General features: G+C 41.5%; 1 protein-coding gene across 1 annotated transcript; it reads right to left on the minus strand.

Moving 5' to 3' along the window:
• Window positions 1-1,077: 1,077 nt before the first annotated feature.
• LOC109956822 (insulin-like growth factor-binding protein 4) lies at window positions 1,078-17,203 on the minus strand. Its single transcript, XM_020594188.1, has 4 exons — window positions 16,323-17,203; window positions 8,059-8,222; window positions 6,973-7,098; window positions 1,078-4,410 (listed from the first exon to the last, which is right to left on the minus strand). The coding sequence occupies exons 1-4, from the start codon at window positions 16,672-16,674 to the stop codon at window positions 4,273-4,275; spliced, it is 780 nt and encodes a 259-aa protein (XP_020449844.1). The 5' UTR covers window positions 16,675-17,203; the 3' UTR covers window positions 1,078-4,272.
• Between the last annotated feature and the right edge of the window lie 986 nt (window positions 17,204-18,189).

The following is an 18,189-nucleotide window of genomic DNA, read 5'->3' on the forward strand; positions in this document are numbered from 1 at the left end:
TCCTGTTTTGGGCTTTTATTTTGATACACTTTGGCCTTTGTTCTGCCTTTGGCTGCTCTGATGACACTCACGTCTCCCATCTGAGAGCCAGCTGCTCACATTCACTCGCTGCCAGGTTGTTTTCTGCATGCCAAGTGTGATACTCCTGTGTCTTAGCCTAGTTTTCCTGGTTCGCACTTCACGTTTCTTTTGTTGTTGTCCATGTTGCTGGGCTGAGTTTATTGCCTGTGATCACTGATTGATGGACACTCCTTTCTCTCACAGCTTCTGTGCTCATATACGGACTTATGCTGCTGGTCTTTTACTGTTTCTTGTTTCAGACCTCCTATGTTCATGTACAGACTCATGCCTGCATGATCACACAGGGACTCTGGTGTCTCTTTGCGGTCTACATTTCATCTGTTTTATGCCAAGTACTGTTTGCCAAATCTGCCTGTGTTGTCCTCCAGTTGTGTTTCTGACTGTGAGTGCTTTGTGTTAGTCTCTTGTTCAAGCCAGGTAGTATCTCTTCCAGGGTTTCATAGATTTCCTCTGATAGTTAAGCCATCTAGTTTTTCTCATTGTGTTATTTCTGTTGGCAGATTGAGTTTTGTTCTGTTACAAGAGCTGCTTAATTTCTTATCTGCTGATCTGCTTAGAGCCTTGCCTAACCCTTTCATGTTTCTGTTCTTCATTTAGTCCAGCATATCTTTTGCTCAGGCTCATTTTATGTTCTATTGTCTATCATACATTTAATGTCGACAACAAAGAATTGTAAGTTTTAACAGAAAGCTTTGACAGATAACTTGACACTAGAATCATCAACCCAAACACATTAAAATATTTAAGTCGAACAGAAAAGATTGAAATACCTAAAAATTGAGCCTTTAAAAACTCAGAACTGGGAAAGCTTTTATTGTATTATAAATGTTACTACCAAAGCGATGCAGCAGAAAGTTCTGGCATTTATTTATTATTCATTTCAATACTGTGGCCCCTTGTAACTCACTGGCCAATACATCTACCGGTACCAGCATGTCTGTAATAAGCAGTACATAAATATTACTGCTGCTACAAATAATAACAGCAACAATGTTGTAGTTTCTGAAGTGTTTTAATTGTTGTATTACAATGTGTACATTTTCATTTGGTAACCCTTTACAATGTAACTGATCATTAGATCAGAATTAACTCTGTTTCAGTTCTTTGATCACCTCAGTGTTTATGTATAATGGTCCTGCTGTGGACAAGATACACATGACCTTAGCTGTTTCCAACCCCAGTCCATTTGTATGCATGCAAATACTACTTCATATGTTATACACATTAACAGATAATATCAAAGGCAAACAGGAACAGTCTATTCTCCAGAAATGCAATTACAGATCAGTACAGCAAAGTTAGAGATCGAGCAATGTAATAGCGTAAATACACAGTTTATGTTGTTAGAAGGCCTTTAAAAATCAAAGCCTAAACCATGTTGCTATGTCTGTCAAGATTAAGACTATTTAACAGAGACATGTTTGAATGTGTTTAGTAACACGTGATTAGTTGATGAATGGGGAGATGGGGTTTTGGTGGAACTTTTTTATGGTGTGCATGCAGTTTACTAAACGAGTCTCGACGTCTCTGGACATGACATAATCTTTGAACCATTTTTCTGATATTTGGCCTTTGGTCAGTTTAAGCTATATCGGTGATTCTCCATCCATACTATCTGTCTATTGGTGTTTTGGTGAAATACATTTGTATACATTTAGTCTATAGACAAATAAAACTGGCCATTGGGTGACAATACACCATTTCCAACAAAGGTTCTAAAGTGACCACTGGCTTCAGTGATCAGATTAAATTTCATGTTTTTCTTTGTTCTTTAATTTATATTTTAAAGTGAGTTTTGTAGCAACACTTTGTATGCATACAAATAGTATTACTTTTCACACCTGAAGGTTATCTGTTACTTATATTTCATTACCTCATACAATAAGCAAATTAGAGAAGCGCTAAAGTTTGATATTTTTCTTTTCTCTGTTTATATCCATGAACTAAATGTATTTTAGAAAGATTAGACCAAATTCAACATAGAGTAGTGTGCAAAAAAATCACCATTATAATGAAGATACTACTACTAATAGTTTTTATGGCACTTTTTTTTTATTTCTTTGTGGAGCAGAATGAACCTTCCGTCAGTGCGTCATGTTCAAATAACCATATTTGAAGATTAACAGATGTTGTGGAAAAATCAGAGTCTGGAGACACAGAAAACAACAAGAGCCAATAACCCATTGTATGACTATAGCTGTAAATATGTATTTGTTTTTAATTCTCAACATATCTGGTATCACTGCACTCCAGTGATTTCTTAGCTTGACATTAATAATGCTGTTGTGTGTGATCTGACTCCATCACTGGATTTACTGCACTCTCTTTGTCCCTCCTCTCTAGTATATTCCTACCCTGGCACACACTGCCAGAGACACACCAACAGCAATACCAACCATCCATTCACACAAGATGAATAATTTCTTGAGGCGAGAATAACTAAAGTGTCCATATCTGGTGATGACAAACACCAGTGTTAGCTTAAACCTGCTTCTAGTAATGCACTGCATCAGTACAATCAGATTGCTGTAAGAATATCACCAGCCTCGTCTATGGTATATAAAATACTGAATGAGTAGCTATGTCACTTGCATTGGTAATACACTTTAAGTATTAGTGTGATGCCCTAGGACACTGTATGAAAACAGATAACTAGCATTGCCAGATTAACAGAAATGATTCCGGTGTCCACACGAACATTATGCTATATTTAATGCTACACAAGAGTCTTCCATTCAAAGCTTCATGTTGGTGAGAAGTTGCAGGGCTGCCAGGAGCTTAATCATTGAAAGTTATTACACTCTGCTTGCTTATATATTTAAAATGCATCATGCCTGCAGTTCACAGCACTGGCTGATGAAACATTCAGCCAGTCGGGTGCAGGAATAGTGCAAAGCTAACCTGGGATGTGCCTTTCATATTTTTTACAATAACGTGAAAACACACACGGGAAGCTTTTGTTAGTAGCTATGCTGACGGTCACGCATTTATGTTTAAGCGATCCTCAAAACCCAGTCTTCCATTCCAATCCTAAATAATGCCCAAAAAGTGCAGAAGCCTTTTTTTTGTTTGTTTGTTTTGTATTTTGGCACGATCTCTAAATAGCACCACCAAACATCTGCCAAACAGTCTGTATGGAGAGAAATCCTTTATATTGAAGCATATTCATACAAACACGAGAGTCCTACTGGCATCTTAGCACCAGCTAGAGAAATGAGATTATCCTATCAGCAATGTGCAGAGCTTCTAGCTCAGCGAGGCTGCTAGTCTGTGCGTAACACAGTGTCAGAGAGAGCTCGTCAGTAAAGGAAGGGGGAAGAAGAGTTAACCACAGGGGGATGAAGAAAATCCACTGTGGGTTTTCAGAGATACCGTTTTTTAAGCAAATGTCAGTTTTCACTTTGGTGTCCATGTTGTGAAAAGCTACAGCTTATCATTTGGTAACTCAAGCCAATGAGTTGTTGCATTCATTTGTTAGTCCTGGTTCTTTTTCATTGTACCTATTGTTCTGATCTTTTATTGCTACTTTTGTGTTGTCACTGAACTTGGCTTTGTTTTAACCTGCTTTCCAGATGGGTGTGGTTTGCCACATTTAGGACAGTAAAATAAGAACCATATGTTACAATGAATTATGCATACTGTGTGAAAAACTAGTTTGCAGTGGGGACTCGTTCTGGATTGTCCTGGTGATTCCAAGTGGAATTCCAGCTGAACTAGTGCTCCAGAAAGAATAAAACAAATGCTAATGTTACTGTTTTACATCAGCTTTGATTACCTGGTGGGGTTGATGCATTTTCTTGTCACTTTTCAAGAATATTACACTGAAGTTGGACTAGAGAAAACAACACATTTTGCTCAGTCACAAAGATCACAGCTACAACTGGTATCCGTGGAAGGTTTTTTGTTTTCTGCCACCTAAAGCGCATATGTCTAAAGACTATTGTCAGTTCACATAGCAGAAACAATACACAGCAAGTGCTCTAAAGACTCAGAGATCACATACTCTCACACACAGAAACAAAATAGCAAAAGAACTCAATTCAATGGGTTTTTTTTTGTTGCGCAAGCTCAAGTACCGTTGGCCTCATGTGAAGTGAGGCTTTAGGGTGAAGTCCTTTCCTCATGTAGTTCTACTAATAAGCACCAGTGGATTTCAGCTGGTCCTGCACCCACACTGCCTGTCCTCACTCCTCAGTCCCTCAGTGTGGCAGTCATTAACTGGTGGCAGTCCAGATCCCCTCGCAACTCCAGCGGCCCTGGCAGTCTCATGCCCGTCTTCTGATCCACACACCAACACTTTCCTCGCTGGCCGTCACGTGCAGGATGACACTGTGGGAATAATGGAGAATAAAATATTTTTGTTGCTTAACAGCATCTTTAACTAAAGTAGCAAATATTAAAGCTGCTCTACCCAATATTAATATGAAAAATGGATCAATGGATTAAATGTAATGTAAATGGGGTCACTCATGAACTCACACAGAATTATCACTCAACTCTACAGGTCCCCTCAGCTCTGCAGAGGTTTAGCAGGCATTCAGACTGAGGGCAGTAAAACCCAGCTCCCTGCTGTGTAGGCATGTGCTGTATGAAACAGCCATGTTGTGATGAGTTGACATGAGTGGCTTCATTCACATTTCCAGCCTGCCAGTTTCCTTTTTTTGGTTAGCCATGCTGCTAACGTAACCTACTTTACCTTAGCACCAATTATGCATTGCAAGGGGCTGCAATAGTTTTGCCGAAGGCCCCTGCAGTGCTGGTGCTGGCCAGTGGTGGAAGAAGTACTCAGACCATTTACTCAAGTAAAAGTAGCACTACAACAGTGTAAAAATACTCTGTTCCACGTAAAAGTCCTGTATTCAAAATGTTACTTAAGTAAAAGAAGAAAAGTATTAGCATCAAAACATACTCAAAGTACTAAAAGTTCTCATGATGCAGAATGGCACTTTCAACATTAATATCACATTATTAGTTTATATCTACCGATGCATTAATGTTGCAGCTGGTAAAGGGGAGCTAGCTTATAAGCATTTCATTTGAATTACTGCTGGGTAGCTTGTGAATTTCCCACCATGGATCTATAAAATCTTATAACCATACTGTATGTTTTGTATTAATCTGGTTCTAAAAAGTAACTATTAAGTTATAAATTAATGTAGTGGAGTAAATATATGTTCCACCACTGGCTGGACAGGCAGTGTGGGTGCAGGACCAGCTGAAATCCACTGGTGCTTATTAGTAGAACTACATGAGGAAAGGACTTCACCCTAAACACAGTCCTCCATAGAAACAAATGGAGACGACTGTGTTTTTTCACCTAAGTATTTTTTAAACAGTTGCATTGCTTACATCTTTACTGTTGTGGTTCATTTTCAGCATGTTTTCAACAGCAAGAGGTAACGTTTTTCAACAGAACGCCCTGAAAATCCTCTCTACATGTCCAGCACCTGAAGGCACACTCATAGTGGAGCCCTTTGCAGCCACAATAAAGAGCCAAACATTTCCCTCAGGATTAATGAAGAATAAAGTGAAGAGACTGAATATTGGCTCCAAATGAATGCTCATGTTGCTATGTGTTTGCTAACATGGTCACCATATTTCATAAAGTGAAAATATGTTAGTGTTGTCTTGTACTGCTTCCAAGAATCATTAAATGTAGGTTTATATAAAATGGAGTCCTGGGTAAGAGGTTCCAGACCAGTTTGATTATCTTGAGAGTGTAGTCAGTGTTCTGCTGGCTAGGCCACAGCTCGCTAAACGTCAGGTCTGATGTCATCGTAAAGTTTTTAAAGATGTTTTCATTGTTTTGCAGCTCTTGGTTTTATCCTGCATAAATGGTCAAATGACTGGAGTTTGTCAGGTGTCATAATATTTGATTACCGCGCCACATTAAGAGAATGTTGTTTACATTCCCACATATAGAATCATACTTTATCATGTCAGAGTCGTACTTCAAGCTGGCACTTAAAGTCGCCTTAGACTAACTGTGACAAGAGATAGTTTAATTATTTTGATGCAAATCTAAGATTCTTTGTATGGGCTTTCAGCATGTCCTGTAATACAGTGTACTGAGTGGTTTTGTACTTTTTTAGTAATTTTTGATTTCAGAAGCCTCCAAGACCAGTTAACGATCTCCCAGCAACCTTGCCATGAAATGATTCCCAGTTGTCCCTCATGACCTGTGTCTTACTTATTTACTTCCCAGTAGGTTTTTTTTTTTTTTTTATCACAGTGCAGTTTTAGTTAAAGGGTAAACAGATGCCTGTGAATCTGGGCAGACAGAGATACCATGTTACACAATCAGCGTACCTCAGACACTTAATGACTGGTGCCTTAGCAGAGCTCTTTTTTTAATCACCCACTCTGTGTCTGCTGCTTTGAATGCATGTACAGCTCAGAACAGCCTTACTTTCTCCTATTCTCTTTCTTTCTTATCTCCTTAGTTGCCCAATCGCACAAAGGCGGAACAACAAATAGAAAAAACTGACTGCATCCAAAAGCTAAGTGGATCTGTCACAGCAATGAAGTGATTATTGTTCAACAGTTTAGGAGAAACCGCTTTTCACACACAATTCAACTCTGGACTTTTAAAAGTAAATTCCTTTTCATGTGATCTTAGGAAAAGGTCTTGGCATTAGAACAACAATGTGCATGGAGGCACTTTCGTCGTGATCTTGAACCTGTCAGATACTATTTCACTGGCCACAGGCATGTTTTGTGTTTTGGCCCAGATTGCTAATGTTGCTTGAAAGGAATCATTTGAAGACTGAAGATAGGCATTATTATTTGTATTGACTTAATACAGGAGATTCACAGTTCACCAGTACACATGGCCAAATAGTGCTCTGTTCAGTAAAAGCTCATAATAACTGTGGGCTTGAAATCACAGACCTGTTTAGCATGGAAATCTCCGTTCTTGTCACAGTTGGGTATGGGGATTGAGAAGAGATCATCATGTGTGCGGGTATTTGATGCCAGTCTGTCCAATGCTCTCTGCAGCTCAGCTCGACATGGAGCCTGTAGGAGAAATCAGTTTTGATTTGATGTTTATACACATCGCCAGAGTTTTGCAGTGGTGTGAGAAAACGGCTGTGCATGTCCAGTTATTATCTTACTTTCAAAATGCACAAGAAAAAAATGAGTAAGTTTAAATAAAATTTAAAAATCAGCCACCATAAGGTATTATCATTTCAGTTACTTATGAGAAGTAATGACTATTTAAATACATTTCTAAAAAATAAAAAGTACAGTATTAATGTAAAATACAAAACAAAACTGGGAAAGCTGGAAAGGTTTTTGGATTTATTGAACTATCTTGTGTTATTTGATGATAATTTATTCAGTGTGTTGTAGAAGTACAGTATGTCTGCTGTGAGATGACAGATAAATGCCTCACATAGGTTCTAATCTGACTAAGAATTGTCAACACCCTGTTATGGATGCACATACAAATGCAGAGTATCTACAAATAGTACTGAGAGTTGGCTACATTTAATTTACAAGCTGGCTGATGATTGCATGTGACTGTATCACTCTGGCAGATTTTTAAAAATCAGTTTGCACAGTAAGTCCAGCTGCATTCTCACACATCAACACATGAATATAAAAAAAAGATCAGTCCATCTGGGTGGGAGGCCCAGATAAATTCTACATTGCATTGCTGTGCATTCATGTGATACAGAAATGTGTTAAAGGAACACACTAAAATGTGGTAAAAACCAGCCTGTTACTGATTAATGGGCAGGTTGTGATGCTGCTCTTGCTGGTGTTAAAACTACAGGTTGCATGTTGATACCAGTGTGCACCTGTATTTCACAAGACCTCAATTAAATGTTCCAGGATGGAAATGACTAATTTTTGTACAATTTATATCCTGAATGTTCCGCTTGTAGCTTTGGCTCTATAAAACCATAATGTAAAACACCTGCTGGGGCTGAGGCATGTGCTGGGAAAGTCTGAAAAGATTGTTTCTCTCACCAGGGCCGCCTTGGTCTCCTCCCTGGCAGTGTTGCTTCTCTGATTTGTGGATTTCAGAGGGTGTCGGGCTAGGGTCTTCTGTATGCATCGCTTGTCCTGTGGACTGCACCGGATATTGCTGTTGTTCGGGTGCTCAGGGATGATCTCGTCCTGCTTGTCTAGCGCTAAAATGAAAGGAAAAACACTTTAGTTCTCCAAATTCAACAACAACAAGGAGAACAATAAAGTCTCCGAAATAACAGTTTGTCAAAAACATTTGTAGGGCTTCTGCAGCATAATAATAGTATCACATTTTAATAAAATATGCAGTAAGAAATTTCCCCACAGGGATTAATAAATTATAATAAATAAATTAGATTAAAAATGCTAAAATCTTTCTGTTAAATAAATAATTTGGAAGCTGGTCCTTCCACATAACATTCCATACAGCTGAACATGGTGAAATGTAGGCTAAAAATGAGGCCATGCTAACCTCAAGGACACAGTTGTGTTCCCTCTCTGGGAGGTAATCTGTACCACAGTGCTCCAACTACTGCACCACAGCCGTTCTACGAGCTCTGGGGCATTTTAAAATGATACCACCCCTGTTCTGCCACCCTCTGTACAATGTGGTCTGAGCCACACTCACCTTTGCATCCCTATAATCCTGCAGTTCTGTGGCCCTGCAGGCAGCCAGCTGCTTCCTCAGGAAATGCCCCCCACCCTATTCACTCTCCACCGCTCCACAACAACCTCAGTCTGTGCCAGATGCAGTTTGTTAAAGGGTATTTGCACTAACACAAGTGGGCACAACTGGTTGTGTGTGTGTGTGTGGTTGGTGTTTGGAGGCACAAGATAGGAAAAATGAGTGATAAAGGGTGTGTGTGTTTTTTTTTTCTTTTTTTTTGCACATGCATGTTTCCTCTCACCTGTGGCTCGTAAGACTTGGCAGAATTACAGTGTGTGCTTTCTGCACATAACCCATAGCATTTTACAGATTGGCACTGGAATCAAAGCACAATAAACTGTGGTTTTACCATTGTGAAGCTGTTCTTGCTTTGATCACTGAACCAGATCTGAGCTCTGGATAGTATCTGAGGTCACTTGCAGGCATCCAGTTAATTGCTGTTGGCAAAGAGACAATGAAGGTGGGTCAGTAGCCTTCTTAATCTTGTGCAATGTGCAGCCTTGTCTCAGGCCTACAATGCATGAAGGCATACTTACACATATCCAAATGGGTACAAGTTTTTCCTTGCAGTAGTCCTGCCCCTGCTGTGTTCAGAATAATGACCCTGGGCCCTTTTCTGGTGATGACTACAATTCTTTTTTGCAGCTTGGAGACAGGAGTTGGAAGGTGACTGTAGTTTATCTAAACTTGCTTGGCTTGGCTTGTCTGGTGGGTAAGTGTCTCTTGGCTGTTTGTATTTTCAGTCTTGTTGCTGTTAAGCATTGCTTATCAGCACGTTCTTCCACAAGAACATTGGGGTTTCAGCTGTTTCTTTGGTTCCATGTTGTTCTTTTGCCTCTTTTGCCAGTTTCACACTTTTGCAATTCCACGCTATTTCACGGGGTGAGCCAAAGTTATTTAGAAGTGGGTCAGGGGTGGCATGTCCTGTTTGCTACCACTGCTGTTTTCCATGGAGGAAGTCACCACTTCTCTGTGGTTTCATTTGTTTTGGCTCAGCAGCATTTAGCTTTTAAAATAGAACTCTCACAGTGCATTATCAACCAGTGTGTTGCAGTGCATTGCTGTCACAGGTGCACAGAATGGTCTTGAATAAATCTATAATCATACTCAGAATGAGACACGTTTCACCTTTTTTCTTTTGATACATTATAATAAGCCAAAGCTAAGTCAACAAGAGTCATTAAAATATAGAGACCGTGTGTGTGTTAATCATCAGGTTAAATTCATGAAAAAATGTATTCCTAAGACTAGTGATGACAATAGCATAGTATGAAAACAAACCCTGGCTCCACTGGGTTACCAGCTGGCTGACAAATTCCAAAGCTGTTACACAATAAACTGCACTGCTGGTCCAATATACTTCTTTTTAAAAATATTTGATGTCACATAACAACTGCAGCATTTGTAAATGTGTTTATCACTCTGGCCATTAGATGTGTGAGCATCACTCATTATGGGTGGAGAGAGAGCATTCTGACTGGTAGGTCCAAACTTTCTTGATGAACACATTTTGTGTCATGGGGAAAAAACTTTTCACACAAGTTCACTGCGGTTACATCATTCATTATGACAAATCTGTGCCAGATCTTCTGTTTAGACAGTATATGTACCCTGTGTTTGCAGTCTGTAAACAGTGACATAAGGGACCAAAAGGGCCTTCAGATTTCAAATTCCACTGTCAGTGGCTTTAAGACTGAGCTTGTGAATCCTAAAGACAAATATCCTTCTCATGTAAATATTTAGTTATGCTCAGTGAGATTGGCAGAGTATTTTCCTGTGGTTTATACTTCTACCAGTTTAGATCTTGGATCGAAGCCTGAAAAGATTGCACTATGTGAAACATTTGCCTGAGATGCATCCTCTTAAAAAGGTTGACTCCATTTGTGTTCTATTTAATACAGATACAGATACACTGAGGACAGTTCCAGGCTGCCCATGAAGTCAGGTAGATGGATTACTCTTTAAATTTGAACTCACTAAGATGAGCTGCTAGACAACATCTTTACAGGATGTAGAGACTGACAGATGTACCTGCCACTATTAGCCTATACCAGATATTATATATCTGTATGTTATGGCTGATAAGTAACAAGAAATTGCACAAAATATATACGAGCATTAGTCAATTTATTTTTCAACTGTACAAAGTGTGGTCACAGTTCTATTAAAAACCAATGAAAATAATCGTTATAAAAGAGCAACTTAAACTCATCTGAAAATGTTGCTGATCTCTAATGGAATCCCCTCTCCGTTTGCTGCAGTGATATAGATGTGTACTTCGGTGCAGGTCAGTACAATGTGACATCACTGTTGGGTGTGGTCACAGGTACAGCTGGTGTGATTATGTGTAACACTACATATTTCTGACCCAACAGACTGAACATTTTGAAGGAGAAAGGGCAGAAAAACATCACGTTTCAGTCTAGTGTTAAATTACCCAAATGGTTTTTTATGTCATACTGTATGTTTTATATAAAAACAAAAAAGAAAGATTTTAACACTAATGATAGCATCAATGGGCAGCGCTGTTCACAGCCTCACCACAAGATAGTTCCCGGTTTGAGTCCCGGCCGACCAGGGGCCTTTCTGTGCAGAGTTTGCACGTTCTCCCTGTGTCTGTGTGGGTTCTCTCTTGGTACTCCGGTTTCCTCCCACAGTCCAAAGACATGTAGCTTAGGTTGACTGGAGACTGTAAATTGTCAGTAGGAGTGAGTGTGTGTGGTTGTTTGTCTACATGTCAGCCCTGTGATAGACTGGTGACCTGTCCAGGGTGGACCCCACCTCTCGCCCAGTGTCAACTGGGATTGGCTCTAGCCCCCCCCTGTGACCCTATTTAGGAATAAGTGGTATAAATAATGGATGAATGACAGTTATCAGTATATTGTCAAACTTAATTAATCTTATACTGTATTCCATTAGACCTCTCCAACTATTAAGCTGTAATTGAGTGTCATTGCTGAGCTTCCAATAATGAGGTCTATGTCTTAGCCAGAGTCATTTCTGTTCTGGATTTTTAGATATTTGTAAATTTGTGGCAGATTAATTTCACAAAAAGAAAGTAGTGTTGTGGATCTTGACACTAAATGGAACATCTTATCATATTGACAGTGACTAATCTCTTGAAAAATTAATACTCCTCTGGGAGGTTACTTCTCTAAAATGTTTTCTTAACACTTTGATAGTGTTTAATAGTGGTTTTCCAAGAGATTCTGGCAGTGAGTGCAACTAGGCTTCCTACCAAAAAACAATTTTTTCAGTAAACCCTGGATGCTGGCAGACTATCAAACCACTGGTTTCCAGCCACAAGATTTATATGAACCAGTTAATCATCAGAGCTGAGCTGTAAGAACAATGTTCAAGACCTACATGAAGGCCAACAAAAATGGTGGATTTTTTTCTGGTTTTGCTTGTCAAAGAAATGATAGAAAGTTAAAACAACAGACAAGAAACCTGCTGCTTCACTGCCTGACACTGATCTGGCCACTTCCCATTCAGCTGAAATCTAAGCAGGCACCCAGATATTCAGCATGTTTGCAAGTTTGTGGGAGCAGAGCACCAGCGGTTTACTGTCCTACTGGTTTACCCTTTACAAAATAATTAGGAACAACATAATCCAAAAGTAATTAAATGCATCGACTTTAAATATTACATTTCACATGCTCCTATTTCATTTTACAGGCGTTATAGTTTCTATTTTTCTGTTCAGAAGCATATGTTGCTGAAATAAAGCCACTGTTGAACAAGGCTCCCAGAAACTGAAGACTTTATAGCCACCATGAATTTTCTGTGAACTTTCAGTGTCTTGGCACAATGCTTTGAAAAGTCATGTAATAGTTCAGCCTGCACACACACACACACACACACACACAGGTGTGGATCAGAGACAAAAGCATGACTACAGGATACAGCAGAAACTCTTCCAGATGGATCATCATCAGGAAAAACATGATCCTTTATCCTAACAAATCTTTTGGATCAATCAAAAAATAAAACAAGCTTTGGGAACATTTGTGCAGTGTAAGGTTTCTCCCACATTGCCTCCTCAGAGAGTCAGTTTCTTCAGGATGACATCCCATTTTTCATCTAGATAAAAAACATGTTCCAGGGCAAAGGAATTTGTGTCACTTATCCAATACTGAACTGAGGTATCATCATCATCTTTAACCTCCGGGACATATCGCCATAGGCCAGACCATTTAAGATGTGTGGGTACACTCTGTCACAGTGAGCTGGGGTAACGCTGGCCATGCATCTCCTGTTGATGCACGTGTTGAATAGAGGAAGACCTGCAGCTGCAATGCATTAAGTCAGACTCTTTTGAGTTACATCATTAACTTAATTCTGAGTGAACTAATAAAGTATCTATCTTCTCAATGAACAGCTAATAGTATCATTAATGATCACTGCCTAGAAATTTACTTGACTGACATGTAGATTGCTGCAGTGTTTTTACTGAAACCCCAGTCTAATGTATGATCCCAGCCCCTGAGGTTTCATTGTCCTCCTCAGAGTTACTGTGTTTCATGGCAAGGACAGTGTTGGATTGTTTTGTGTATCTCTCAGCTCGAGCACTAGAAGGGGGTCTGTGTTTCAGGGAGGACAACAATTAGCTAATCACGTTTACTCCTGCATACACGTCCCAGCTGTACAAATGTACTGCATAACCCAAAGAAAGCAAATACACATTAGGGGCATCTGCCAAAAGATGTTTGAAAAAGAATTCTCATCTTTCACTTGTTCACAATTCCAGAATGTCTTGAGTGCTCGCTCCCAGGAGAAAGGAAGCTCTACCGTAGGGTAGCATGCTGCTTTCATAAAGACCCTTATGCGTCACCGTAAATTGAGCATAGCTGTAAAGAGTCTCACTCCAGCTCCATTCATGCAACTCCTTTGGTGCCTGCAGGTGTTTACATGTATAAAAGCTGTGTTAGTTTCTAAATAATATCTGGTGTCCCTGTTAGATGGAATCATTTGATATGGCACCAGGGCAGACTCGACAGGAGCATTGAAATAGATGCCGACAGACACATGGTGATTTATTCTAAGTATTAGGGTAGAGAGGGTTTCAAAGATTGGGATATTACGAAGCACTCTAGCTAACGTAGACCTTGACATCACTGTTGGCTAGTGCTTGTTGTTGCTATGGAAATTCAGTTCCAGCATAGCCTTGATGTTGATACACAATGACAATCGTGAGGCAATACAAATCTTTGTGATTCAACTATTATCTTGTTGTTGGATGCAGCTAGAGCTATTAGCCTGAATGCCCTAAATTTCTTTCAGTGGGCCTTGAAGATCAGCCTCTATCCCAGGGTTCTTCATTATGAATTCTCTTGGTTTTTAAAAACCCTCTTCTATTTTTATCTGGCATGTTCACTGTTGCTAGGAGTGGGGCAAAACTGTCAGACATGTATTCAGGAGATGCACCGCCTTGTTTAATAATGCATAAGTACGGTGAATGCACCGCAAAGGAAATCTCGTGCTTGTGACTGGAGTTGCTCTTCACCTCTCCCTCGTGCCTTTCTGAATGTCTCCCCGCTGCCACAGTTTACACTGAGCATTCTTATACAGTGGGTCTGAGCTGCTGCCCAGAGGAATTGATTTACAGTGAGATTTATTGGCTAGAACCTTCCTGCTTTGTTATGACAGACCTCAGGGGTGAGAAGGAGTGAGGAGGCAAACAGAACTCAAGAGCTCACATTACAGAGCAACAAAAACAAACCCATGAACTTTTCAAAATCTTCAGTCTATGGCCGTGCCGCCCAAGAGGAAGGAAACCTGTGACTCCCACAGTGCACTATATCCCAGTTCGAGACAACCCAATCGGACAGCACACCATCCAAAAGCAGAAGTAGTGTTCAGGGAGAACATTCTGCAACATAAAATGGTGTGGATGGACAGAGCTGGATCAAGCTGAGACAGCCCTTCATTTTTATCATGCTGTAAACAACTTTCTTCTTCTTTCTGATTCCATTTAGTCACGCTATGTGCCGGCCTAACCTATGCTGGGCCTGCACAGAGCGCAGAAGGCTCTCATTTCAGCTCTGGCAGCGAGTGAGCCGATGAGCTCATTCCCATGAAGGAGCTGGACGCGGTGGGCGATGTGCTCAAAGACTTGTTAGGGTTTGGGGGTGGGGGGTCCACCCAAGGCCAAGAGGAACAGATGCTGCAGTGAAGATGAGCATCTTGGGAGTTTTATATTGACTAAGTTGATTCAAATTTTCGTGTTCTGGTGTTCTTACATGTAGTCTCCTGCCACTACCAGTAAATGTCAGGGAGGCTGGGCTCAGTGGAAAAACTATTAGTAGATAACATGGAACAAATGACAGAACCAGCTTGTCTGTGACACTCTTAATACAAATTCTCATACAGCATAGTAAATCAGCATCACTCCCCAGTTGGAAAACAGACGAATACAAACTGTTTCATCACCAGAAAGAAGTTAACATCAAAGCTTGAACAGGAACTGGATATGCACGCAACACATCCAGCATTAGACACCCCATCTCCCAAGTGGAGACAGGATTTCTGCCCTTCAAGAGGAGTGCAACATCAAAGAGGAGAATATGGAGAGCGTGATAGAGACATTGACAGCAGAAGAGTTAGACTTCTGCAGCAGCAGCAGAAGGAGGAGGAGGAGGAGGAATGGGGGCATCCATGAAAGAGCATCAAGTGAATTACTGATTGCAGAGAGCTCTAATAGCCCCTGACTGGCCACACTCCATTACAGTCATTTCATACAGCAGCTTTTATTACCTCCTCCCATTACAAACACACTTTGGCACACACACTCACATTCCTAGTACCACCACAATGCATTTTACTGCCTGCATTTCATGACTACCTGCAGGGTCTCAGTTTAACATAGGCATGATGAGGTAATTGCACACCCAAGGAATGCTGGGAAAACAATTTTTTAGTGTCACTGGCTGCATTAACTAAATGCATGACCAAACAGGTGTGGTCTCACTTGTACACCACACAGTCATACAGAGTGCAGGCCCATACAGTACACACCAATAGCGTAAGCTCCTCTCACACACTCACATACACACATGCCGACTCCAGCTGAGACTACACCTCCTCCACTCACCTCTCTGAAGCCTGCTCTGGGTCTTATAGCAGGGCCCCTTTCAGGACAGCCGGCCACAAGACAACAGAGGGACTGTATGCATTCTCCCATCAGGCCATGTGTGAGGAACTTGTGTGTGCACACTCTGACTCAGGGCTTAGCCAAGACTAGGGTAAGCAACCAGCACATTGTCACCCACCACCCCCAAGTCTGACCCTGCCTAGGTAAGGTCCAGATACTGTGGTGTGCCTGGCTGTGGGTCAGCAGAGCGAAAGACACCAGTCCAGGTCTGGACAGACCTTGTTAGCTGTGGCTGACAACTGTCACAACTTTATACAGTAAGAGCATCTTGTCATAGACATTTGCAGAGATACCAAATGCGGTGTAAATAATCACGTGCTGTAAATGCTTTGGTTTTCTGAGTGTATTTGTAACAGACAGTAACTTAAAGGAAGAAGATGTGCCCACTGTAAACAAGTGGATTTGTCATTAGTTCACACACTGACTCTGAGCCCTTGCTCTCACCTGAGTTCTCCTCCACCTCCCTCTCATCGATGCACACCCCCTGGCCATGCATCAGCAAGTGCAGTGGCTTCTCCACGCCACGTGGTGGATAGCAGCGGAGCCCCGTGCCACATCGGGGCGAATAGACGCCACAGTGCGCCCCTTTAGACAGGGCACAGGGGGGGCACCAGCCGCAGCCAGGCTCTCGCACCGTCTCTTCGCAGTCTTCCGGCAGACGGCAGCTGGCCAGCCTCTCCTCAGAGCACACCGGGCAGCGAATGGCCTGGTCTGACAAGCACAGCACCACCAGCAGCAGGACACCAAACAGGCCCCAGCAGGATGGAGCTACTGCCACACTACCTCCACGCACCATGGCAGCCCTGGCACCTGACACAATCCTTTTCCCTTGTGTATGGTGTCCTTAGCCTCCCTCTCCTCTCTGAGTGCTGTGCGGCTTTTGATCACTTTCTACTTCAACAACAAATTTTATACAAAGAAGGGAGGTTTGAGAGCAGCGCTTTGTCCAGGATGGTCTTTGATATTTTCAGCTGGTTAGTGTTTCAATTGCAGGGACACAATGTCTCTGCTGTATTGCCTCTCCGTCCCTCTGATTCAATTTCACAGTGCAGAAATTGGAGCCTGCTCTTGATCTGCTTCGGCTGGAGAACGTAGTGGTGATAAGAACTAGTTTTTGTTATGTTAGAATGAACAGTTGCAGGAAGGATATCCACCTTCAGGTGAGTCTTGCCCTGTCTTCGAGGTTGAGTCCAGAGGCTCACCGAACCTTTGCCAAAAAAAATCTGGTCTACAAGTGTCCAAATGCAAAGCAGGTCATCAAAAGGCAGTGTTTTAAGTAACAGCTGCAGTTTCCTCTTCTTGCGTGTGTGCAGTGCAAAGGAGTTACTCCTGAGAATGGCTCAACATGAGTGGCTCTCCTTGGACTTTATACTAGTCCATGGACACGCCTCTTTCTACAGTGAGAGAGGAACTGAAAGGCACAGAGAAAAGCCAGGCTAAGCTCTCTCCCCCGGTCTCTCTCTCTAGCGCTCTCCTACTCAGACACAAGTTAATACACACTCTCTCTCGCTTGGTCTTTCTCAGTCCTGAGTGCACCGACAGAAAGAGCAGCTAAATCGTCCTATCACTTGTTCAAACACCAAATGCATTTCATTTTCTCCCCCACCCAACTATTATTATCCACTTCAGTCATGCCTGACTTATTTCATGTGATAGGCACTCGGATTTATTGATTCGCATTTTGTAAAGTCACTTGATAAAACACTTTGCTCATAGTAAGAAACTGGAAACACATCAGCGCTGTTCCACCAAGTACCCGACACGCACACGAATGTGCCTCTAGGGCCGAAGCATTGTTCAAACAACAAAACAACCTCAAGCCTGCTCCCTCAACAGGGTCTCAGTGTGTGTTTATGTGTGTGTTTGCATGCAAGTGTGTTGACCAGTGGTCAGATCTGTGCTGTTCCCCCTCAACTATACCCACCCCCACCCCACCCTTCATTATGTTTGTCCCCAGATCTCTCTTTCTGTCTCTTGCTACTAACTGGAGTGGGCAGCTATAAAAGGCAAATGGACAGTTTAACCCACCCACCCACACACACACACACACACACACACACACAGCCCTTCCCCCGCCAGTCCTAAACAAGCCTTCCACCAGTGGAATTGTAGGATACCTTTTAACAACACCGCAAACCAGAAGAGTTTATTACACACGTGTGTTTCTGATCATGAGAAAGTCTGTAAATCAACATGCAGGTTTGTTTGCTGTGTGCGCGGACATGCCCTCCACCCAGCCTTCAAGGTTTTGAATCATGGCTTTTATTGGTCAAAGTCTATTTTTTTCCTGTTTCTTTGCTTCCATTTTGCC

This window comes from Monopterus albus, unplaced genomic scaffold, assembly GCF_001952655.1.
Source record: "Monopterus albus unplaced genomic scaffold, M_albus_1.0 scaffold22.1, whole genome shotgun sequence".
Lineage (NCBI taxonomy): Eukaryota > Metazoa > Chordata > Actinopteri > Synbranchiformes > Synbranchidae > Monopterus > Monopterus albus.

Coding starts and splice junctions, on each gene's coding strand:
- LOC109956822 (XM_020594188.1), bottom strand. CDS start 16,674: ATGGTGCGTGGAGGTAGTGTGGCAGTAGCTCCATCCTGCTGGGGCCTG. Junction 7,099..8,058: donor AGGAGACCAAGGCGGCCCTG/GTGAGAGAAACA, acceptor TTTCTCCTACAG/GCTCCATGTCGAGCTGAGCT. Junction 4,411..6,972: donor GAGATTTCCATGCTAAACAG/GTCTGTGATTTC, acceptor TTATTCCCACAG/TGTCATCCTGCACGTGACGG.